The following is a 26,947-nucleotide window of genomic DNA, read 5'->3' as shown; positions in this document are numbered from 1 at the left end:
TTTTATAACTCGGTTCAATACGTTTACAAGTGTATGTGTTTTGGTAATGCCTCGTACCCTATTCCGGTGTCGAATACGGGTAAGGGGTGTTATAGTTTCTTCTTCTTCTTTGCGAGGCGTGACTGTGAAAAAAAGTTATATTTTTGTCACCCAATTTCAACCAATTAGGACGAGCCCTTTGCTCCAAACACATTTCATCTTTATCAATATTAAGATTAATGTGAATTTTAGCATCAATCAAATCCACCATATTCTCAACAATTTTGTCTTGATCCAAAAGGACTTTTACTTTCTCTGCCAACTTGTTTTTGCGTCTTTCCCTTCTTTACCTCATCACGACAACCCATCTTCTTAATCTCTACTGTAACTCTTTTAATTTCTTCAAGAGATTGCCTCTAGCAGAATGCCATAGACTCCGTACCTCTTCCTCAAAGGACTCTTTCTTAACCTACCATGCAAAGTTAAATTTCCTTCTAAACATAGTATTTAATCTTATGTCTATATTAACCAGAAGAGGGTAGTGATCTGAGAAAGAATGTGGAAAATATTTTGAATCACTACTAAAGGAAACATATTACTCCACTCCAAATTAGCCACTCATTTGTCAAGCCTTTCACGAATATTAGTCTCCGAAAAATTCCCTCTTTCCATGTAAACCAAGTTCCCGAATAACCAATATCTATTAATTGGCAATCAACCAAAGCATCCCTAAAGTGTACCATCCTCTTCTCTTCCTTTGGTACATCGCCTACATTCTCAAAGGAGTATAAGATTTTATTGAATCGCCATATACCATCCATGGCAACCCATGAGAGCAACTTAAGTTTCTTAACAAATCCCACGAAACCCCTCTACTATGCGTATAAAGGGAGTCGTAAAACCCAGTAAACCTCTATTCCTTTTCCCCATCATATTCTTTTAAGATGACATCAATGTGATAATCAAAATAACTTTTTAAGTTAACTGTAGCATTTCCCTTCCATGTTAAGCATAATCCTTTTCTTGATTCAACCACAGATTCCTCAATCCCATTTAAAAAATCACACCTCCTTTTAACACCTTCCATTCGCATTTCACTTAACTTGGGCTTAGTTTGGATGAGCGATGTGTTTAGCTTCGGTGAGATTAAAAATAGCGGTGGCGGTGAGATTAGTTACTGTAGCGGTGAGATTGGATACTGTAGCAGTGAGATTAGAAACAGTGGTGGAGTGTGTGTTTGGATTCAAATGCAGCTGTAGCAGTGAGGTGAAAATAGAAAATGACTTTTAAGGACATTAGATTAAAAATGATATATAATAGATGTTTTTAAAATTATTTAACAATTACAAAATTAATAAATGATTAAAAATTATTACAATTATATTTATTTTTAATAATAAATAATTAAAAATGAATTAAAACTAGAGAAAAATTTAAAAATTATTACTATTCATTCTTCTTTCAAATCTCTTTAATGAAATATTTACAATACCCTTTTTCTCAATGTCTGTGCGTCTTAATGCATGTTATTTCAAATGTTTGTTATCAGTAACTCAATGCAAGACATTGCTAGCACCAAATAACTTCAAAACTAAAACCAACTGTTGGCTAGTAACTGAAATAGCCTATGGCCACCATGTAAAACGTGCAATGTCGAGCCTTGAGCTGGTCATCCATGCTAAAGGGAAGAGTTGAAAATCACATCTGTTGGGGTTTTGACAGCAGAGAAAGAAAACAGAAGCAAGTAACCCGGATGATGTAAAGATTAACTTCATTACTTGAATAAGCAATATGCTATATACATAAGTAGTCCGGATTACATGTGTTGGTTTTTTTAGCATAAAACTAAGGAGAAAAAGAAAAACGAATGCAAAGAAGTAATTTCCTTAATCGAATTGCCTACAGAAAGGATATTAAAAACATTTTAATCTAGCAGAAGACAAAAGTAATTTCACTCATGCAGGCGTGTACTTGGGGTCTTCCCAGAATATGTTGTGGCCTCTAGCTATTATTTGGTGAGCTCTAACAAACTCCAGCATTTGGTCAGCTAAGGTGTAGTTGGTCTTCCCTTGATCTGGTTTTGTTGCATACCATTTCAGTTTATTTTCAAACACTGCTGCATTGAATCATTCAACAAACTAGTTCTGGAAGACAAAAAGAAAAAAAAATCAATTAACTAGCATTGTCCGACAAGTATTAAGAAATGAATATGAACACATACCTGATAGGGCAAATTCCCAAGAATGGTGTGTGCTATTGTAGAACCAAATGGAAAATCCTTTGAGACTTGGTTTATAATTATTACTGCTCCTTGCAACCTATTACCTTATTGATCTGAGACATGTATTGTTACAGCATGCTTCCTTTGCTGGGGAAAAATGGACAGTAAGTAATTTTGTTAAGATATTGAACATTACCATTGTTGAAATATCATTTCACACAGTGTGTCAACAGTAATTACAGTGTTAATCATGAATTGCTGGTTAAACCTCTATTCTTGATCTATAAATGGCTGTAATGAGGAACTATCAATTGTTATATCAATGTCTTTATCATCTGAGTTCTGCATATCCAGGACATTAGAAAAAAAAGGGTTCTTAGAAGCAAAAATCAGTGACAGCATTAATAATCTAATGCTCAATCTTTTTCACATATAAAAGCCTAAATTTATATTGATTTGAAAAGAGGTTCACCTGGAATAGCAGTAAAGCTAAATTTGAAGGTGAATCAAGAACAAATCCACCTTTGAGAAATGACCAGCAACCATTCTTAGCCAAAACAGTCCCTATACAATTATATGTTCTATTTTCTGTCTTCAAGCTTGCCCTAATGAGAGCTCAATTTGCACCTTGTATTTTGATCCAAGCTGTAATTGCACCAAACAGAGTAAGCCAATCCTGTAATGTTTCAAAATACAATTTGTCTGATATTCACAGTAAAAGTTTTCCACTTGAACAATTATCATTGCAAACAATTAAAATTATCGGAAAAAAAACATAAATTGATTCCATAATTCTGATATTCACTAAACCCTCATCATTGGTCAAAAGCAAGATCGACCCAACACTTCTTTTTCCAATCGAAAGGTCATTAATGTAATCCAAAGACACCAATCTAGTCAATGTCATCACGATCTGACAAGGAAATATATTTTTTCAAGGATTCCAACAAAACCCAGAAATTCAGTAGAAGAAAAAAAAAATCTCATATAAGAATTTCCACAACGAACTATTTGTTTCTTCAAATAATTATATGCATGCACATTTAAAAATCGATAAATAAAAGCTATTAGTTTTTAATGGAATACCTGATTAGAGCATGTAGGTCTTCGGATTTCTCCTTGATTTCAACGATCTAAAAAAGGAATGAAGAACGGAAGAAGGAGAAGGAGCCTTACCTGGATGAAGGAGGAACCGGAAGAGGTCATTGACCAAACTGATTTGCAACCCAAGGGGAAGGGGAAAGGGAAGGGGAAAGAGGAGAAGAAGGGTAACCAAACATCAGAAAAGCCTGAAGAATGCAACTGAAGAATAGATGGGTAAAAGAGGAAAAGAAAAAGCAACTGAAGTTGCTAAATTTTTACTGAAGCTTTTAGCACCAGTCAGCTTAAGGCTGTTTAGTGTAGTAGAAATTCCTCACTGTACTGGAAGCCAACACACCCAAAGGCTGTCCAGAGTCTAGTCCAGTGCAGTGAGATTGATAATAGAGGGGAAAACATTCAACGCACTGTTGTGCGTTTGCATCCAAAGGGGCCCTTAGTCTCCATAAGGAAGACTATCTAGGGATTGTACAACTTCAACACATGTCAAAGCCTTCTAATAGCCCTTGAACTCCCCAATCCACAGACATTCCAACTAAATATTTTCATTACGATCGGTTGGCTTGCCCCTCGGCAGTTGCTGATAAAAAATGGTTTTTTTCCAACACCCTCATATTCCTAATAACCAATGATCCCACCTCATCCCCTTCCAAAGGTTTATCGCTCTCTTTTCTAAGCTTTTTTTCCCGTCTCTTTCTTCCTGCACACGAACATCCGAATCATGATCTATGTTTGATTGACCTAATTTTTTTGAAGGATTGCCTTCCAAACTCGAAACCTGATTCATATCTCCCTCCAAATTACACCCAAAATAGGGTCAATAAAACTTTTAAATCCACCTCTATCTGCTTCCTCCCAATTGCGCCTTTCCAAATCAGGCCCCTCATGAAAACTCTCCATTTTCACACTACCCTCATCTTCTCTCAGCTACACACTGTTCATTACAAGAGCATGTTGAGATTGAACTTTCAGTGTTAAGTCCCAACCCATCTCAGTTACTTTAAACCCCAACTCCATCTTAGCTTAACAGTAAGAGTCACTATGCCCTAACCGGCCACAGAAAAAACAAAACAAAGTTAATCATTCATATTTAAAGTTAAGATACGAATAATTCCTTGATGAAAATAACATATTCTTTCTCCTCAAAGGATGCTTCACATCCAATTGAACCATCACAAACAAATGATTTCGCAAACCTCTCCTAGATTGGCATCACCGTATTCTAAAAAATTCCCAAGAATAAATATCCCCTATTTTCCTCGCCAAAGCCTTAAAAAATATCCTGGAGGTACCTTATAAATTTGAACCCAGAAATTTGCAAAGATCAGTGGCACCTTTAACGGATCCTTACCTTTCCTCAATGATATAACATTAAAAGGTGGTTATTAAAAGTCCATGAAGACCCTTTTTGAACACTCTCCAAATCTATCCTATGAAATAATCTATACAGAACCTTTTCTCACCTAGATTCAAGATTTGAACCCCTTTTATTGAATGCCAAAGATTTTCTATTTTGCTTCTCATTGCTGGAAAGTGTAACATTTGTTGTTAAAAAACACCTTACCAAACAGAATTCTTCTTCCTCAACAACCAGATTAGACTTTATCGATGCTTGTAAAACTTTCTCTTCCTCGTCATCCAATGACAACGCAGCAAACCCCTTTCCATTCTGTTATACTGCGCTAAATAGACACCTACAATTAGAAACAAAATCGTGAACCCTAACCCCATCACCACCGCCCAGACCTTACGAAAGCCATAAAGAAACACAAAAACCCTAAAACAAAAAGCTGCTAGAAATAACAGACAGAAACATGTTAGGATAGCAAGACTTCAAAACCGTTGTTTGGATAATAATAATGAAAAATTTTAAAAGATGATTTAGATAACTCAAATTTCTTTTTCCAAATTTCATTTTGTGGAGTGCGCCTCGCATTTTCAGACCTCTTCAAGCATTTATCTTTACCTGTATCGCGACACGAGGACTTCAGAATTGTAACACCCCGAACATCGTCACGACGATGAGGTTTCTAACGTTACGATAATGGTGAATACAACGTTGCGATGATGTGACTTTTTCCCCAAGTAATTCCTTCTTTTTTGCAGCAAAGTATGATTACTTTTCTGAGTTAAACTTTAATTACTCTAGCACAATTCTAGTCATATTAGGTCACGAATTTTAGCCTAGTTAAAGGCCATAGTAACACTAGAATTAAAAGATAGAAAATACAAAATTGAGAGGAAAAATAAAGAAAGAGTTTTGTGGAAATTTTGTGAGAACTTTGTATTTTGGGTTTGGATTTGTTTTGATTCTTCATCTTGTACTCTTTCAGTTTTGCTCATTAGTGAAGTTTCTTTTGCCCATGGTTTTTATCCTCTTTGGAGGAGTTTTTCAAGTAAAATTTGTGTTTGATCTTCTCTACCTTTTTTGTTTCATTGATTATACGGGTTGATCCCCAACAAATTGGTATTAGAGCTTGGTTCGGATTCCATATTTAACCCGTTTAGAGATGGCGACAATGAGATACGATATTGAGAAGTTCGATGGGATCACAAATTTCAGTTTATGGTAAGTTCAGATGACAACAATTTTGGTTCAGAACGATCTGAAGAAGGCCGTTATAGGGCAAAAGCCCGCGAATGCGAATTAGACAGAAAGGGATGAGTTTGATGAGAGGACACTATCTACAATTCAATTATGACTTACAAATGTGTTACAAGAGGTGCTCATGGAGAAAACGACGTTAGCCTTATAGAAGAAATTAAAAGCTCTCTACATGACAAAGTCTCTCGCAAATCGTTTAGTATTGGAACAATGCTTATATGTAACACCCCTAACCCGTCTCCGTCGTTGAAATAGGGTCACGGATATTATGAAAATTAACATATTCAATAATATTTAAACACAATTCAAAAATCAATTTAAATATCATAAATCAATGTCCAATCAATAATCATAGCATTCAAACAAACCTATGAGACCATAGAAACAGTTCAGAAACAAACAGGGACTAATCTGAAACAAAATAAAAAAAATATGAAAAAATAAAAATAGGGGTCACACGACTGTGTGACAAAGGCCAGCCTGTGTGGCTTAGAGACATGGCTGTGTGGCTACCTCACACGCCCATGTGACTACTCCACACGCCTATGTGCTTAGATCGTGTAACTAATTGTGACTATGTGAAAAATTCTGCACCTAAAATTAATAAGACACACAATCGTATGAGGTGGTTGTGTGTGTCACACGGCCGTGTGGCAGCCCGTGTTCCAGGCCGTATGTACACAAAAAGACCCTTAATGCCAACCAATTCAACATCCATTTCTTGGACACCAAACCAAACCTTTTTCAATAATTTTCACATGGTTAAAACACATTGAAATATACCTAAAACATGCCAAAATCATTCATCCTATGTGTCTAACCAATATGCCATCACTTGGCACCACAATTCAAACATTGAAACATAATCCATTCAAGTGCAACTACTTAGCATTTCATACTTCTTAAACTATCAAATTTACCTCATTTATTATGACCAAAATCGTCAACCAAGATTTACCTAGTTACCTAAGCATTTGTACCAATTCAGCCATTCCATTCACTTTCAATCCCACCATATTTCAAACACTTCCAAGAAACATATACCAAACAACTAAAGACATACATATATGGACATATACAAGCCAAATCCAAAGATATATATATATATATATATATATATATGCTTAAACTAAGTTTAAATAACATCATTATAGCAAAAGAACTTAAATGCTCCTAGAACATGCCACTTATAACCTAAATTAGAAATAATCACATCTTATATCGAATTGTTGAACAGATAGTGTGGTCTCCAAAAGTAATCCAATCGACAAATCGAATCTAACAATCTACAAAAAAGAAAAACCAAAACGATGTAAGCTTGCATAAAGCTTAGTAAGTTTGTGATAAACTTAAACTTTGACTTACCAAAAAGGTTGTAATAAAACATTTTACAAGATAATTCAATGTCCTGGTCATGAGTTGGTTAATTTCCTATACACATCACAAGTCTCACAAGATTACTAAGTTCATATATAAAACATGTAACTTTATCATGTCATCAAACATATACCTAAAAACTCATTTGGTACATAAACCAACCACTACATATTCATTTACCATTTAAGATCTTTATTCAAGTATTTATTACAAATATCCATTTTCACATATTTATATTCCTAAAAGTATTTCAGATAAACACTTTATATATTCGTTTCATATATCTATATTCATAAAAACTTTTGTAGAACCATTTCATCTAAACATTTCATTTTACCATTTTACACATATTCATTCATTAAATCTTGTACTTACATTTCTTTCCTATACAACACAACCTCACAAGGCTAGTAGGTATCGCAAAGAAACATATAATTCCAACAAATAATGGAACATGAAATAATAACATAACAAGTACATATTATATCCATCATGTGTTCGATAAACATAACTTCCCATTTCAAGTATTTATATCAACATTTTCCAATTCACATGTCTTGACCATATAACATTACATATATGTACATATTCGTTTAAACCTTTATCACCCGTTAAACCAAATGAAATAACATCGGATACTCGAGAATTACTCACACAAGCTGTGATTATAACAGGTAACCGTATATATTTACAAGATCTGTGAAATGGGTCTACTCACATGAGTTGTGGGTCGGGATGTTAGGCTACACGATGATGCTCACACGAATTACGGAGAATCCGTAACAAATGTAGGACCCCGACCATGAGTAAGACATCTAAGACCAACACCCGAACTGTAATAACCCTAATGACATGTCATTTGTATCCTAAGCATTCACAAGGTTCATACGGGCCAATATCCATTCCAATTCATTTAAATTTCTCCATATCATACCATAACAAGAATGTATCCATATAGTTTCTATTTACGATCATAATCATTAACTTAGCTAACATGGTAATTCAAATCATTTCATTAATTACTATATATATCAATTAATCCAATTCATCACTTATCAATTATCAAACAAATGAACTCAATCACAACATATATGGATCACCATTAAATCACAAAGCAACAATTAATTAGTCAAACCAATTTATGAACTTACTTAAATTGATTCTGCAGCAAACACGACTCTAATGACTAATCAACAAATTTTCCTTTTTCCGCGTTTGTCTATCGATTGATTTGCTTCTTGATCTATATATAATAATTTAATTTAGTTATCCAATTCAAATACTTCAATTCATGTAATTTATCCTTTATCAAAAGTTTACACTTTTAGCCTGAACTTTCACCTTTTATTCAATTTAGTCCCTAAACCTGTAACTTCAAATTTAACATAATTAAACTCGAATCATGTTGACCGAATATTTCATAGTTCCTATACAGCCCATATTTATTACATTTTTACAAGAATTTCACGAGATTTTACTATTTTAACAACTTAGTCCCTAAATACAAAATTAACAAAATTTTCTTAATCAAATAGTTTTTGAACATTTCATAGCTTCCAAATCTAACAATTTCTTTCAAAAACATATAAGATTCATCGATGACAAGTTTTAAAATCTTTAGCAGTTTTGAAACGGAGATACAGATCAACGATCTCAAAAACATATTAAATAGCACAAAAGGTTGTAGTGGTCTCATCGACAACTCTTAATTTAAACTTGAAATTTAGAAGTAAGTAAATAATTTGTTAATAAGTATGCAAATATAGAATTATATTTCTGTATAATGATAGATTTGTAATCATATTAAAATTTAATGTTATATTTTTTGAAAAAATAATTTATATTATTATAAGTTGAATGATATGAGGTATACATGATCACCACAATTGTTACATAGGTAGTAGTAGCCGAATTCACTATTTTTCATACATTCTTTAATCGACCATAATATGTCTAATTAGGTGAAAACACTACTTGTGAGAAATGTGTTATTTTCCCGTCCGGAGTCCATAAAATCAAATAACACTTTTTCCGTTAAACTGCTGCTAAGTGGATTTCAAATGCCACGTGTCATAAACATTTTTCCCTCATAAAAATGAAAACACCCTCCTCCTGCTCGTCTTCTTTCTTCATCTCCCTGAATTCATTCGAGTCGGTCCTGTGGAATAAGGAGTGAAGGTTACAGGGCAAATTCGTGGTGAGACAGAAGAATGGTCCCTGATGCAAGACATGTTGGTGTTGGTAAGGGATGAGATGGAAGAACTTGATGCATCTCGTGATTTTTGGGAAGCAGATTCAATCTCTGCAATCTGCTGTAAGATTTATTTCATAATTAGCTACTTCATCCCTGGAACTATATATATTTGTACTCAATAATGTGTGTGTTGGTTTGATTAGGTGAAAGAATGAAGACAAAAAGCAGTGTCATGGGAGTTAGAGGCACAAATCTATGTGGAGATTGAGGCAAGGAAGAGATAGAAAAACAGGGAGGTGCCAAATTGCATCACCCATCAAGCAAGAAGCACAAAATGAAACAGAGAAGAGGGTGCTTGTGTGCCACTCGAAGGATCTCTTTAAGAGATGGAAGACGAAAGCCCCAAACAATAGCAATTTCTCGACAAGCCCTTCTCACTTATCTTTGCCCTCATTGATAGAAAACAATAGCAATCGAGTTTCAATTTAGGGTTTGATTAGAGGCCTTGAGTCGATTTAGGGTTTGTGATTGGAAAATATACCTGATACATGATTTAGGGATTTCACTGGAAAGCTTTTATTTATTCAATTAAGTTACTTAAGCGGAGTGAGGGTGAGTTTGAATGAACGGTGCGCTTATCTGTTGTCAGTATAAAAATAGTAGTAACGGTGAGATTATGCATTGCGTGAAACAAAAAGTAAATTAAACGCACCGCATTGCACCTTATGCAGTGCGTTTACCTACGGTTAATATAAAAATAACAGTGATCATGATATTAGATATTTTAACATGAGACAAAAAAAAAATTAAACACCGCACCTAACTGATATTAATATTTAAGAAAACATCTTTCAAATTGCTATAAATTTTGATGAAATAAATCTAAAACTTAATTAGAGACATAAACTATTTGAATCTGTAATTCAATATTAAATATCATTTTCATCCTTACTATTCAAACCATTAACTTGAATAAAAATTCATCAGAGTTAGTAGCTGGAAAAGGAAAAAAAGAAAAAAAAAAAACAGAGATGAGCTGTTATCAATTTTCAGTGATAACAAAAAACACGGTTTTTCCTTCTTCCCTGTCTTTCTCTGTCTTCTCTTACTTTTTATATTACTCTCAATTCCCATTAAAACTTTCAATCTTTCAGCCATAATTAAGCTTCTTCCCTTCAGAAAACATCGACTGAAGCTGCTCCAAGATTAAAGAAGCTTCAATTTATAATACTCTGCCCCTTAAACTAGCAAAGCCTGATCTGCTGCATAATCGTCTAAAGAAAAATTGATGGGGATAAATAAGTTGCTGTGTTGGTTTGCAGTTTTCTTCTTTTTGTTGGGTTTCTCTGCTTGCAGTTCGATTTCTGGTATTTTATCAATAAATTCATAGCTTCTCTTTGTTTGTTGTGAAACCCTTTTTTTTTTTTTTCTGATATGCGACGATTTGAATGAGTACAGATGGTGTTTTTGACTCTTTCACTTCTACTGGAAGGCACCTCCTTCAAGCTAAGAAAGGTTCTTTTTTCTATCTTTTTCCTTTGTTGGGGTCAGTTTTGTTTAGATTAAGATAATAAATATTTGCTATCAGATCTGATGCCTTGGTTTGGATATTTCAATTCTTGGTGTTACTGTGAGCATATTTGAGATCTTGCGACCTTTTAGGCTAATACATGAGTTTGTAACACAAATGAATATGATTAGGCTATTTCAAAATCTTGAACAGAGGGAGAAAGGGATTGAAGGGTACTTTTTCATTTTTGTTTTTGGGCGGTTTAGATCTTGAAAGGAGCAGAAAGGGCTTCAAAAGGATTGTTTTTCTGATTTCCATGAAACTGAAAAAAATCTGTTGATTAAGGGTTACTTTCATTGATGCTCTGCTTGAACTGAATAAAAAAAGGGTATCTGACTGTGTTTTCTAGGTTTATCCCATATTTTAAGAACCACCTAAGGTTATCATTTGTCAAGCCATTCTTTTCGTAACACAACAACATAAATTCAGTTTATTTTCTCTTTTGTGTTCCTGTAAGTTAAATATATTCTTACATGGGGTTTTCCATTGGTATCATTCATTTGATGTATGGCTGTTAGTATTTGTCCTTTTTCCTTTGCCAATTTCTCCCATAGTAATGTTCTTTGTAAGGACACCCTATACTTAATGCTGATTTTTCTTTTGGTACAACAAAGATTTGAACCCAGGTTAATTCTGGGGAATTGAACACCCAGCCAATAGGCCGGAACTTCGGGTTCCTATAGTTAATGCTGATTTTGTGAGTCCTATTGTTTTATTTTCTTTGTGCTAAAGGTGACTCAACCAAATGCGGCAAATGTTAAAATCATCAGATTTATGTCTCGAATTAGATGATCACCCTTCATTTTGATTTGTGCCTGACACGAAGTTGGCAATTGGTATGGGGACAAGAGCCTCCAATGACCCTCTAAATGCATAGGAAAACTTTAAAAAACTTAAAACATACTCATGTCTGACACGTACACGTATTGAACACTTCCATTTGAGTCCGAGTAACATAGCACCTAGTACCTTGAAAGGGATATATGATTAAACTTTTGACATACTATTTCTGATGCATCATTTGCAGCTTGCCCTGTTAACTTTGAGTTTCTGAACTACACAATTATCACAAGCCAATGCAAAGGACCAAAGTATCCACCTGAAAGTTGTTGTTCTGCATTCAAGGAATTTGCTTGTCCTTATGCAGAACAGATCAACGACTTGACGACCGAATGCGCTTCAACCATGTTCAGCTACATTAATCTTTACGGGAAATACCCTCCTGGTCTTTTTGCTAGCGAGTGCCATGAAGGGAAAGAAGGGCTCGCTTGCCCTGCGTTATCGCCATCAGCATCAGCATCGGAGAATGCTAATGGTAGTCAACAGCTGATACGTAATCCTCGGATGCTGGTAATGGCCGCAATCATAGCTGCAGCTATGTTGTTATGAAAGCCTGGAAATGAATTCCGATTATTCCATTGTTTGATTTTTATATAATATTTATATTATTTTCCCACTTTTAACGCTGAAGAAGGGTACAGTATTTTGATTTCATACACCAGGTTCTTTCTTGGTGCATCCTTTTATTTGTACTTCCAGAAATGTTGTAGAAATAATATACTTCATTTGGTTTTGCGTGGACAGACATCAAGTCTAGTAGTATTAGGAGATTTCAAGTCGGTTTCTACCACTTAAGTCAAATTGGGAGATTTGTTTACATTTCGTCATTCTTATTTGGTTTGATTGAACAATGGAGACCAGAGCATGGACAAAGTCAAAGTGAAGAAAACTAGATTGTGAGGTTAAATTATAAAAAATTAAAACGAAAACTAATGCATAATGTTAATCTTTGATAAATCATTGTATAAATGTAATATTATTACAAAATTGTTGAAGTTACTTATAAGGTTGAGATTGCGAGGTTGATACTATCCTTTTTATTAAGGTCTTCCTTTACTTCATAAGTAAACTTTCTTTTAAATTATTTTTTCATGTTAAACATTTAGAACAAATATATTCAAGCCTTCAACGCAAAACTTGTTAATAAATCAATATGTTGTTACCTTAAATTGCTTGTTTGCTTAATATGAAAACTGTAATGGAAGTGTTTGATGGTAGTGGCCATTACGGCTTGACACTGTGAAAAATTGTGCAAACAAAACTAAATAACACCAATGATTTGTTTACGCAGTTCGGTTTTCCTAAATTTGCAGAGCATAGCTCAGTGAGTAATTCCACCATCTTTAATCCACAATACAACAAGTGATTTGCACTCTATCATCTCACATTCATACCTAAAGACTAAAACACTCACCTACAAATCCTCCCCCTGAGAACTTGGGCAATAAACATTCAACAATGTTTACAATTCAGTTTGTGCTCTCTTACAAAAACAACTCGTCAATGAACATATTAGAATGCACTCAAGAAGCTCTCATCCAAAACTTAGACAAGCGTCAAAGCATATATCAATTTCGACTTGCTAACATAGAATCTAAGTGAATACAAAGTAACTCTTTGAAAATAGCTATTACAATTGCAACATTCAAAGCACAATCAATCGAAGATATACTCTCCATATTCAACAATGTAATCTCGACCGAATCTCCACAATCCAGAGATTGATTTGATTCACTCGAGTTCAATTCAATTTTCAAAAACCAAGTATTGATTTCCATAAATGGACCAAAGTATCTTTAATATAACAACACATTAACAGGTCTAAAGATTTTCTTCATTAAATTGCCAAACTAAAAAAGGTAAGTAATAGTGGCAGCCTACAGTGGGCACTGTCGAGTGCCACTCAACTCCATTAAGCATATCTTGCCTCAACATAACATACAACCAATAATTTTCTTTCACCAAAAATAAAAATCACTTAAGTATATATTTTTATATCATGAGAATAAAGTATTCAAACAATAGAAGAACACTAGCAATAACAATTTTTAAATAAAAATGTCAAATTTCTAATCAATATTCAAGACAATCAATATTAATTTATTCAAGGATTTGTATTAATCAACCTTTAAAATTTATTATCCATCAATATGTTAGTAATCTTATACAAAATCAATATCCTTAAATCATTCAATCGATAAAAAAATTGAATCTTACATAAAAATCTCATTCTATCACCAAAAAGCCACAATCCTACAAATTCTAAAGAGAAAGTGTGAGAAAATAAAAGAAATTTGAAAAAAAAAGTGAGAAATGTTAAAAGAAAATAAAAAAATGGAGATTTTAGGCTTTAATGTGTGGGTAATGAATTTGTTTTATATAAAATACTTTATTTTATAAAAAATTCTAAAAATTTTTGGTGGGACCATTTTTCAAATGTTTTCTAGGCAATAATATAAATTGAAATATTTTTATATAAGTATTTTTTCCTACAATTTAATAACGTTAGAATATTTAGTGTTGTTGACGGGGGTTCCAACATACGAATGTCTTATTGAGCACAATTTAAGGTAGATCCTTTACGAAGCTTTTAGAATTGGTACTGACCTTTTAGTTGATTACAAAGGGTTTCGAGTGAAGTTAGTTGAACTCCATTGAAATTGCAAAAGTATGCAAATACAAATCTATTAATTAAGAACACTGAATTTCATTGAATGTAATCGAATGCAACAACAATCATATCTATTAATCGGCTCACCGGTTGATTTCTCGATGCATCCATGTCAAGTCCCTCGTATAGCATGTATGATTCAAGCGCCTTCTAAATCTTTTCCATTAATCAATGCAACAAGAGATGTTATTGGTATTGAAAAGCATTCTAAGATATTATACAATATGATATTTTTACTTTGTGATGGTTTGGAAGGGATAAATGTTAACCACAATATGTGTATTCATACCCATGATTATAGAAGCAAATAGTAATCGTTCATTTTATCAATCGATTCACACACAGCCATACAATGTATCCTATATAGATATGTCAGAGTGGCGAAGTCTGGTTGAATCTATCAACCGCCTCAAAATCCTTTAATAGAAGAAGAAACATGGTATGACCTTGTTTTCAAACACTGACAACAACATTTATTATGTAAAAGTCAAAAACTCAATTTATTTAATATTTTTTGTCATTTGTTAGTGATTAAATTTAAAGAATTTTTTATGTTCATGTTGTGTTCATATTCATGTCATTTTCTACTAACAAAAGTGTTATAAATTTATATGGCTTAAATAAACAAGAGGCTTCTAAACTTTTTTTTTATTGAATTGAGTACCTAAACTATAATTCCATAACCAATTGGCCCCTACTGTTTAAAAAAAAAGCCAAAACCAATCATGAAGTGCCACATCATTAAAATTCAATTAAATAAAAAAAATCCCTGTCCCTCTCCTCCTTTCCATCTTCTGCCTCCCTCCTTCCCTCCCTCCCTTCCCCTTCTCTCAAATAGAAGGAGTCTAGTGATTGTAGGGAAGAAGAAAACTAGGAAAAAAGTGAAAAAAAAAAAGAAATGAAAAGAATGAAAATAAATAAGAAAATAAATGTGTCATGTGTCACAATTTGATTAGTTTTGACTTTTTTAACGGAGTGTAGAGATAGGGGCCAATATTGGTTACGAAATTAAAGTTTAAGTATCCGATTCGAAAAAAAATTGATATAGATCTTTACATGTTAATTGTTTTATATAAAATTTGATTTGGTTGCACATTGTTGCTGTGTCATATTGTGTTGAATTTTAATGATTTTTCTATTGTTGTTTAAAAATAAAATAAATGCATTAATGGAAAAATAAAATAAAAGTATTCTTTACGTCCACTTTACAGTCTTTTCAAGTTTATAGTTATATTTGTTAATAATGTATTAATATCGTAATCTTTTATTCTCTCTGAATATAATGTTTTATTCTGGTATTGGTATGTTTTAGTTTTAATAAAAATATATTATATATACCTCCATTACGCACAAATAAATATGTTTTAAAATAATTGAAAGGTAAAACTAAAGTGTTTTAAAGTATTAATACGCATTAAAATGACTGGAATTTTAAAGAAAGAAAACAAGATGAAAATGTTAAAATATTGTCTAATCACTGATTTTGGAGATAAAGAATTGAAGGCACCGACCATCACACCCCAATTTTCATGGATTTCTGCACCCAATCAATTTTTATTTTATAAACTTTAATTATTTCGCTTACATTCAATTTTAGATTTCATACATTTTAGCTTCTTTGGGTTTAAAGCTCAAATTTTTTACTCTTCATTATTTTAATTTTGGTATTTTTCGAATTTAAATTATTAATCTTTTGTAATCAAATTTGAATAGTGCAATTTAACTTCTCTAACTCATTGTCCTTCATCCACTTCAATGCAAATTACACGTGGGATCGAAAACGGAAATAAATATCACTCTACGTTGGGATATATTGTTCCTTGCAGAAACACTTCATGTTGAGAATGTTGTGGAGTTAAGCTTTGTAAGGTTGGTAAGATTCTACAGTTTGCTTTACTGTTGGGATGTCTTGGAGTGCATGGTTTGGAGGCTCAAATACGAATATTGTTAAGAATTTCACTTCACTTCTTAACCTTTCTTTGGAGCACAAGTGTTTTTTTTTTTTTTTGTCTTTCCCTCTTCTCATTGAATCAAACTATACACTTGTGTCACGGGCCAAAGTGCAAAGCCCGTGACCGTTGCACAAGATGCGCCCCATGGAGGTCTATCGATTAGATGGGGAACATTTAGCCCACGAGAGCTGGCCCGATTCAAAGAAATATTGGAGAAACCTATCAGATTGAAGCCTGGTTGGCCCGATAATGAAGACATGGCAACTTAGGCTAATATGGTAACTAATCTTAGAATATAGAGGGAATCATATCTTGTAAAGATTAGATTAGATTTGATATGGCATATCTTGTAAATCTCTAAAATAAAAGGATATGTTTAATCTCGTCCGTCGATGTAAATGTATTTTGACCGTCGATTTTGGGGGAGCTTAACTATAAATAGAGAGCCTCCCCTTCATTTGTACTCATTCCATTATATTCTGAATTCTTAAGAGTAATAGAATTCTGAGAGCATTTACTCAAACACCTTGTGTGCATTCTTTTCTGTGGCTTTCTGTTGTTCTTTGGTTTAGCTTCTTTTGGCATAAATCGCTTCCGCTTTTCAATTTGGTGCCTTGGAGGAGTTCTTAAAGAATCATCACTTCAGTTAAGGTTGACTTAGGCGAGTTTGGACGAACGGATTGCCTAAGGCAGCACGGTTCGCGAGACAAAAACTCTAGCCCTGTGACAGTTGGTATCAGAGCTTTTGGTTCGAAGACACTGTTGGGATGTCGAAAGAAGTTGTTGGTCAGAGTGAGCCAATGGAGACTCGAGGAAGGGCCAGAAATGCGAGTCGATCAAGGGACTTATTGTCAGCTTTGGAGGATCGAGTCGTCACTCTCGAGGAGTCCATGGGGGATGTCAAGGAGAGGATCGACGATGTCGATGATAGACACAATGATGGGTTGTGAACATTGCAAGAGCAACTTAGGGAATTTGTGTGGGATACTATCGGTTCCTCGGAGAATAAGCTGGTTGGAAAGGACGATGCTCTCGAGGCTTTGGTGACAGATCTAAAGGAGGAGATCAATGAGCTTAAGGAGGAGCTCAAGATTTTCAAGGCTGCCATAGGGAATGGAATGTTGGCTTCAAATTCGAAACCACAAGCGATGGATGTGCCCAAGCCGACGGCGTTTAAAGGGGCAAGGTCCGCAAGTGAAGTGGATAACTTTCTTTGGGCCATGGAGTAATATTTATGTGCGATGAACATCGAGGATGATGTCACAAAGGTAAAAACTGTTGCTATGTATTCCACTGATGTTGCTTTGTTATGGTGGCGACGTAGGTCCACTGATGTGAGACGTGGTGGGACTGAAATTGGAACTTGGAAGGAGTTCCAAAGTGAATTTAAAGCACAGTTTACCTCGAGTATGCCGAAGATAAAGCTCGAGCAAAGTTGCGACGACTAACGCAACAAGGCACAGTTAGGGAGTATGTGCAAGAGTTTAGTGAACTCATGCTCCAGATCTCTGATTTGAGTGAGAAAGAAGCATTTTTCTCCTTTACAGATGGGTTGAAACCATGGGTGAAGTAAGAATTGCAACGTTGAGGAGTTCGGGAAGTTACCAATGCCATGATGGTAGCGGAGTCCATAGTGAAACTTGCTCCAAGAAGAGACAGGTTTGAATCTTGCAATCCCAACAGGAGGGGCAATGGTGGGTACCATGAGGAGGATGAAGATGGACAAAGCTATGATGGCAATGGTAGTCGCAGTGATGGTGATGATAGGAAACCACGAAGTGGGAAGTGGAAACCTAATAGCCCGAAAGAAATGAGGGGAAAGTTACGGTGCTACTTTTGTAAATGACCGCACATGAAGAGGGACTGCCCAAAGGTATCTTCAGTTTTGGCTATCAAGAGAAATGATGAGCCGGAAGAGGCGAAGCCTATTGAGGAAAAGCCATCGGGGGTCAATTTGATGGTACTCATTCCTAAGAAGAGGAATGGTAAAGAAGGGTTGATGTTTGTAGACATCAACATTGCGGGTCAGAAGCGGAGTGCTCTTGTTGATACGGGAGCATCAGACTTGTTCATATCGGAAAAGGCTGCAAGAAAGCTTGGCCTGTCGATTAGGAAATTGAATAAAAAGATCAAGACAGTAAATTCAGAGGAGGCCCCAACTATGGGTGTAGTTCAGAATGTGAAGCTACAAATCGGCAAATGGAAGGGCAATGAAGACTTTGAGATAATCGAATTAGATGATTACGATTATGTACTTGGCTTAAACTTCCTTGACATGATTTAAACAGTTCTGTATCTATGGGCCGATCAAATTCATATTATCACCGGTCCGTTAACAAAGATTGTTGTGCCGGTGCATCGAGATATGAAAGTGGGGGCAAAGGTGTTGTCGTCAATCCAACTAGTCGAGGATGTTTCGTATGGGAGGAACATCGACTCGATAGAATGGGTAGTTACGAAAGCTCCTTCGGAAGTGTTAGTGGCGCAAGAGTTCGATATGAAGCCTACAGATTCGACTGTGGGGCCGACACCTTTGGGAAAGGTGGGTTGTACATCGGGCTTCAAGAAAAAGGGAGCGATGCAAAAACAGTCAGGACGAGTAAATGCTACGAGTAAGGTACATTGCGAACACTTTGATAGTGTTTTGAATTCTGACTTGTTAGCTTGGCAAGGTCGTAGGGGCCCTTTCAAAGTTCATGAGCAAGGAGGCCAAGGGACTGTGGGCAATACGAAGCCAAGATGTGAGAATCAAGGTGATTCAAGAGAGAACAAGTCAAAGTTGGGGCAAGTTAGAGCGGGGACTTCTTGCCAACAAGATGTACCAACGAATGCAACAGTTCAAGTGAAGAATCGACGGAAGTCGAGGCAAAGCTTCCAAAGGAAGGGACAACCTGATTGCAAGGCAAGTCAGGAAGACGCCAAGGCAACGAGAGGGTTCAAAGGCGAATCAAGTCAGTGCCATTCGGAAGTCGCAACGAGGGCGTTGCGAGAATGGGTGGGGGAGAATGTCACGGGCCAAAGTGCAAAGCCCGTGACCGTTACACAAGATGCGCCCCATGGAGTTCTATCGATTAGATGGGGAATATTTAGCCCACGAGAGCTGGCCTGATTCAAAGAACTATTGGAGAAGCCTATCAGATTGAAGCCTGGTTAGCCCGATAATGAAAACATGGCAACTTAGGCTAACATGGTAACTAATCTTAGAAGATAGAGGGAATCATATCTTGTAAAGATTAGATTAGATTTGATATGGCATATCTTGTAAATCCCTAAAATAAAGGGATATGGTTAATCTCGTCCGTTGATGTAAGTGTATCTTGACCGTCGATTTTGGGGGAGCTCAACTATAAATAGAGAGCCTCCCCTTCATTTGTACTCATTCCATTGTATTCTGAATTCTTAAGAGTAACAGAATTCTGAGAGCATTTACTCAAACACCTTGTGTGCATTCTTTTCCGTGGCTTTCTGTTGTTCTTTGGTTTAGCTTCTTTTGGCATAAATCGCTTCCGCTCTTCAATTTGGTGCCTTGGAGGAGTTCTTAAAGAATCCTCACTTGAGTTAAGGCTGACTTAAGCGAGTTTGGACGAATGGATTGCCTAAGGCCGTACGGTTCGCGAGACGAAAACTCTAGCCCCGTGACACTTGCACTTAAGTTTACAAATAACACTTTCCTTGCTAAAATGAGTTACATGTCTGAAACTTTTACTAAACTACCACTATATCCACTATTTTCATAACTTCTCCCTCATTATCCACTACAAGTAACATAAACATGATTTCATTAATTATTATTACCCAATAATTCATAACACGTTCTTATGCATTAATCTACATCTCTCCCACATTCCACAAAATAAGTCACTTGTTTCATAACCGTTGTTTGAGATAATTTCCTTTCTAAGGCCTATAAATAGATGTTTGAATGTCTCATTTTAGTGGACTTTTTGATCTTTTAGGCAAACTAAGCCCTCTAAAATTCTCTTTGCAACTTCCTACACAACAATCAGTGTAGCTCTCATCTTTCTCGACTCCTTGTTGGGTCCATCATCACTACTTGCCACAACACATACTTTTTAAAGTCTGCTTCGATCTGTAGGAAAAAAATCCAGTTTGAAAACGATTTTCTTGCACAACAAAATTTTTTTTGAAAATCTGCCCAGTTTGTGATATTTATAACAATAAACGTTAATCGAATACGTACATGTGTTTTTGGATAAGCGGATCATTGATGTTTTCAAACTTTCAACTAAATAATCTTCTCTACTATTCTCGTACCACGAACTGCTTTAAGTGTGAACTCGAACCAAAACACAGAACTAGAAAAATTTTTCTTTTTGGGGTGAAAATGAAAATTCTCTCTTCTTAATATAAACCGGTAAAATTATTATTTTGGAAAAATATATCTAAAAGTTGAGAATAAGTTCTCTCTATTTTTTGACAGAATAACAATATCTTAAAAGTTGTGTTAATAGTTCTACCGATACCATCTATTTATAGGAAGATAAGGTAGAACCTTTGTAGAGTTGTATAAGTTTATTTCCACTAGAAAAACAACATCCTACTTAGAGTAGGAGAGGGGGTGCACGTCCCACCCTTATATTTCTACTAGGGTTGCCACCCCCTTCATGTTATATAAGGGGTTTGGGGCTTCTCTCACTCGAGTCCAACTTGATTCAGTTTTTCTTTTTCCCAAAATAAACTTTAATATTTATACATAAAAACAATTTTTTCATCCTTATTTTTACCTCTAGCAAAATTTTGACGATTTTGTCCCTGGTAAAATTTTGAGAAAATATGTTCAATATTTTACAACTCAACATATTCATTATGACTGAATGATTTATTTTCATTTACAAGTTTCAAAATAATCTAAAAACATAAACCCATTCTTCCATCATTTTTAATTAATCCTATATAGAATTGCAAGTTTTCGTTTTCATTTTTATTTCTATTTTTGAAACCTACATTCATTTTCAAATGATTCCATTTCTCCATTTCATAGAAAACCATAACCATTATTGAATATTTCCCATTTCTCTTTTTCTATTCATTCGTTCATTTCTATTCAAATGCGCAACTTATTTCTGATTTCAACGAGTTAGCGAAAGGATCGATTGGACATATGTGGTTGAGGCTCCAATGAATTATTATTAAGTTTTGGCTTTTCGCCTATTAATTATAAACTCATTTAGTCATGAAGTCATTCCACTATAGTATCATGACTGAGCTCTCCTCAACGACATACCATTATGAAAGCAACTACTTCGTGCTCGTCTAATGATCTTGTCATAAGTGTGTTACCTTCATAGGACATTCTTGGTCTCTTTGGGATAATATTTTTTCTTCCAATATAATCCTATTTTATCTCATGGTAACCATTACATCTTCCTTTATGAAAAGTCAATCACTATCAAATGGTGATCAAGTCATCCATCATAAAGACGGACGACCCGTGACCACATTTATTTTTCATCAACCATGCAATGCCAATGAGAAGATATCATTTACTCATGTTTTGGGCTATGAATTCCACTATTGTGAATGATCCTGCATACTACAGAAATCGTACACCCAATGCACTAGCTTTCGGTTCCTTATATATTTGACCTCAGGCTTTTACTTACATCAAAGTGTACGAGTCACACATACATAGTCCATCATCCACTCAGGATTTAGGTACGCCATACTATGAATGTCACAAGTGAATAAATCTATAAACGGAATCAGGATCTATTCTGCTTGGGTCTCGTCCGATGTATTATCAGTCCAGTTAGTCACATCTATGTCTCTATGTTCTAGGAGTCATCCCAGGACAATGCATCTCCCCAATTGGACTTGATAGATGACATATTAGTCTTTTAATCAATTTGTTCATTTCCGATTAGACTAAGGACTTTTTAGGTTCGTCTACTAATACAATTTGTCTTTTTGTATTACGATCCAACCACGTAATACTGCTTAGTATTAGTTAAATATTAGACAACTAGTGAGCAACATTTGCTTCTATTTTGCTTTGCATGCAAAAACCATGTGAGGACAATTATACAAAGTATATTAATGTAATCAACGAATTTATTTCATTAACCAATCTGTTCCAAAAAATTACAAGTGTTTATTGACGAAAATACTATACTTAGGGCGCCAAATCCAACACGATCTTCCTTTCTGCCATCTCTTCACGACATCTCGTTTTGTTAAATTAACGTATCTTCACCTTATCAAAAAAACCCTTTACAATCTCAAATTTTATTTTATTTAGTTTAAGTAATGATTAAATATGTTTCATTCAATTTTAAAATATAAAAACAAATATTTATTTTATAAAAGAAACTTTTTAAAATTAATAGAATCTAAATCGATTAGTTGGAATATTTATAATAGTGGTTTAGAAAGAAATCGAATACTCACGTCATAATAAATAATTATGTTATTTGTTATTATTAGCTTAAGGTTAGATATAAGTATGGCATCCTTCACAATACATCTAAACTTTGTTTATTGAGAGATAGAAAAAAATTAGAAAAATTGAAAATAATAGAAAATAATATTAGTAAAACATGATGGTTGAGGTATATAAAGCACTATCTTTTAAGACTACAATATGCTTTCAAGATACAACAAAAACTCTTAACACTCAAGCAAAATAGTAAAATGACTAATAGTAAGGTCATTTATATAGATACTAAATAAATATATCTTTTCGTATGACACCCTTTCATAAAGATATATTTTTAATGATCCTCCTTTTATAGGGTTGTGTTGTTTTACAAAATAATTTTACATAAAGTTTTGTCTTTAAGATAACTTTTGTACAAAATTACATCTTTACAACATAATATTTGATCAATAATTATAATTTATTATAAACTACTAACAACCCCCCCTTAGTTTCAAATGTTGGTACCAAACTTTATAGCCTTTCGCACAAACAAATATTATGCATGCAAGATGTTATCTCTCGATTTAAATCATCAATTAGTGGATGTATTTAAGAATTCTAATGAATTTGTTGATGTTCGATGATTGAACCACAACTTCTAATAGTAGAAGTGGAAATACACCACATAATATTTATTTATATTTCTGTCAGAAGTTGTTTACTTTTAACACTAATATGGTCATGTGTTTATCTTGTTCATAGTAGACATTTATAAGAGAGATCTCACCTCTTCTTGCTGAAACGACATCATTTTTTTATGTTTATATAGGTAGAGTTCCTTTAATATCTCCATTGCTTTAGAAATTTAAACAATAAACAACAGACTCTATTAAGAGCATTCAAACTCATCTTCTATACGCGTGCGCCACACTAGTTTCCGTTAAATTTGTTTTAAAATGAGTTTTAGTAGTGCAACACATACACATAACGATAACTTGTTTTTACCCATTAAAATTTAAAATTAGAATTTATTAATTAAAAGTTGGGTTCCTATTATCGGTGTCTAATAATAGGGTCAAAACTCATTCTAGTTGGAGTACTACTAATCAAACAAACTTATTTGCTCACACATTCATTACCTTAAATTAGAGATTGAACCAATATAATCAATTCATATTCTAACATGTCCAAACTTCTATTTTATAACATGCTTTTAGACATCGTTTCATTTTTCTAGAAAATAGTTAGCATTGATTGTGGTCAAAACTCTAATTCTCATTAACACAAATTTTCAACCATTCTATTTCCACAATTTTAATCTAAATTGAAGTTTGATAAAGAATAATAAAAAAAGCTAACCACTTTAATTCTTTAAGATTAAGAACTAACTCAGACTTTTTTTTTCAAAGATAGCTAAACTTATTAGCTTGCATAGTTTCGAATGTGAAACTATATCAAATCTTACAATACTATGGTGATATATATATATATGATTCTAATTTATTCTAAATATATAAGAAACCAACATACTCACCCTGGGCAAAATGTACATTCTTTTACTAAAGAGGGTTTATTTCAACACTCAATATACCATATATATCAAAATCACGCTCTTGTATTTATCTTTTCAATATTTGGTGGGTCCTTAAATATTATTTTCACATAACTAGGAGGCCTGCAACTATTGACCCTTAGTGAAATAACATTGACACAACAAGTAATATCTTAAACTTTTCTATAAAGTTTTAAAACTTTTGATAAATTTAACAAAAGTAAGTATATATCAAATATAATGACTCTCAAAATAAAATATCTAATTCCTTGACATCGTTGTGTTTTACAAATATAATATAAATCAATATTTATAGTGTATCAACTGGTATATTAATGCCTTTACCAATAAACACCATTTTTCAATTTTAAGCAAACACACCACATAATCTTATTTGACATTTAATCATCAAAACAATACAACAAATAAATATAATTGTTAGTAATCATCCCAATGAAAGGACAAACTTTTGGTCTTATGAAGTTCCAATTTGAAACATAAATTTGAGAGGGTTTTATTTTATATTATGCACTCATAAATTTATTTTATTTTATAAAAAAATCTAACTATACACATTCTTAAATTAGACAAAATACTAGAAAAATATATTTTTATTTATTGAAAGATAAATTTAGTCACTATAAACATAAAAACTGTCGATCAAAAAACATGTGTTAGACTCGAAAATACCAAGAGGGGGTGAATTGGTATTTTAAAATTTTTTGCAAACTTTTCTAAATAATGAGGAAATGAAAAAAAAAAAAACTTGGACACTTTGATTTATAGTTGTTCGGCCCCAATTGCCTACCTCTACTACCTTGGTATACCTCAACTAAAGATCTCTCAATTCACTATACTTGAATTGTTACCTTTCAAGGAAAAAAGTCAAAACTTTACAATCTGTATCTTTTTCACAATGCTAAGATAGAACTTTCCTCCTAGTTTTTATGGCTTAACTAGAACCCTCTAGTTTTTATAAGGCACTACTAAAACCCTTTACAAATTACTTAAGGTTTTATACTTCAAAAACCTTAACTAGATGTTTCAATATAAAGAAAAGATGTAAACAATGAAGACCTTTCAAAGACGTGTGTTTTTAAGTGCTAAGCTCTCTCAAAGAATGAAAATGATAATGACAAAAAGATCTAACAATAAGTACCTAAGAGGTATATACAAGAGAAAATTATGGAATAAAGAATTGGAGGCTTCTTTGGATTTCTATGCTTGGATGCTCATCTCGTGTGTCTTGATGTGTTTTTGAATTGTATTTATATTAAGGAATGAGTTTTTGGATGTTTATGGCTATTGGGGATGAATTCTAGTCATTAGAAGCATTAATTTCAGGCTTAGAAAAAACATACTTAGCCTTTGAGGTGCGATACCTTTTTTTAAATTTGACCGGTGAAACAAGTATTGCACCCTCGTTGGAAGAGTGCGTACCTCTTGAAAAAGGAGGTGGTACCTCTTGAGTGGGGTGCGGTATCTAAGTGAAAGGGTGTTGTACCTTTGTACTTTTTGCACACTGACTTCTAGGTACCACACCTTTTGGCCACACTTAAAAAAATTCTTTAAAATTATTTTTCAAGTCTTAAAAGTGTTTTGAGAATGTTTGATAAAATTTTCAACTATATTTTCATTAAATGAATTTGAGAATATAATATATAAAATTCATTTTAAATATTAACTAATAATATGAGATATTGCGACGAAAAATATGCCATTGCTATAGTGGTGTGTCGATATAAATCTTCACACACTAAATTTTGGTAGGCTTACACCTAATTTATACTAGCAGCCTTTCCGTCAGCAAAACTACCATCGGTAGTGTTTCGCTACCGATGAAGCATTTATAGAAAAATTCCTGTATCAACAATGTTTAGTTGTTATATAGGTAACAATCATAAATAATATTATAAGTTAGAAAACTTATCCTACTTTTTTTATTGAAAAATCATCAACTTGTTCCTCAATCATAAACATTCATTTCATCTATCCACCTTTTTGGAATTTGTTTGATGCGAGATTCATCTTAAAACATCATGCTTTGTATTCATGCTTTACATTTTTAAAGTTTTAAGATTGTTAAAAAAATAATAAAACATAATCAATTTAAGATACATCAAAATTCACAACAATCTAAGTAGAATAGTAAAATACCAATATTATTTGAACCGAACCAAACTGACCTATTGAATCGATTGGACCAGGAATCGACTAGGGTGATAATTCGAAGAGTGACTTTGAACGAATTAGATCAAAAACCGGTACGAACCGGTTAAAAATTGATTGCACTATTTTAATTTTTAAAATTTTAATAATTTTTTAATCAGACTGGTCGAGCTGACCAAACTAATCAAATCGATAAATAGATGGCTTGATCAATTTGACCAACAGTCCGATCTAAAAACATTAAGAATAACTAATAAAAAAGTAAAAATACCAAATATCGTTTCGTATGATACACTTCCAAGATACCTTTGTATAAGATTGTGTTATTTTACAAGACAAC

At 33.7% G+C, this 26,947-nt stretch overlaps 1 protein-coding gene and 1 long non-coding RNA gene across 3 annotated transcripts; one reads left to right on the top strand and one right to left on the bottom strand.

Annotated features, from left to right (window-relative positions):
* Positions 1-2,440: 2,440 nt before the first annotated feature.
* On the bottom strand, positions 2,441-3,720 carry LOC105782928 (uncharacterized). 2 transcript variants are annotated; one of them, XR_001129945.2, is made up of 3 exons: positions 3,287-3,720; positions 2,673-2,876; positions 2,441-2,542 (listed from the first exon to the last, which is right to left on the bottom strand). It is a non-coding gene; the product is annotated as an uncharacterized LOC105782928 (long non-coding RNA). The 2 variants fall into 2 exon arrangements; XR_001129946.2 differs by having other exon boundaries at positions 2,673-2,845.
* A 6,756-nt stretch (positions 3,721-10,476) lies between these two features.
* On the top strand, positions 10,477-12,627 carry LOC105783464 (GPI-anchored protein LLG1). Its single transcript, XM_012608937.2, has 3 exons — positions 10,477-10,841; positions 10,933-10,989; positions 12,072-12,627. Exons 1-3 carry the CDS (start codon positions 10,763-10,765, stop codon positions 12,431-12,433), a joined length of 498 nt encoding a protein of 165 aa, XP_012464391.1. The 5' UTR covers positions 10,477-10,762; the 3' UTR covers positions 12,434-12,627.
* The last annotated feature ends 14,320 nt before the right edge of the window (positions 12,628-26,947 follow it).

The sequence above is a fragment of the Gossypium raimondii genome, chromosome 13 (genome assembly GCF_025698545.1).
Source record: "Gossypium raimondii isolate GPD5lz chromosome 13, ASM2569854v1, whole genome shotgun sequence".
In the NCBI taxonomy this organism is placed as follows: domain Eukaryota; kingdom Viridiplantae; phylum Streptophyta; class Magnoliopsida; order Malvales; family Malvaceae; genus Gossypium; species Gossypium raimondii.
This window is presented reverse-complemented; position numbering and strand designations above follow the sequence as displayed.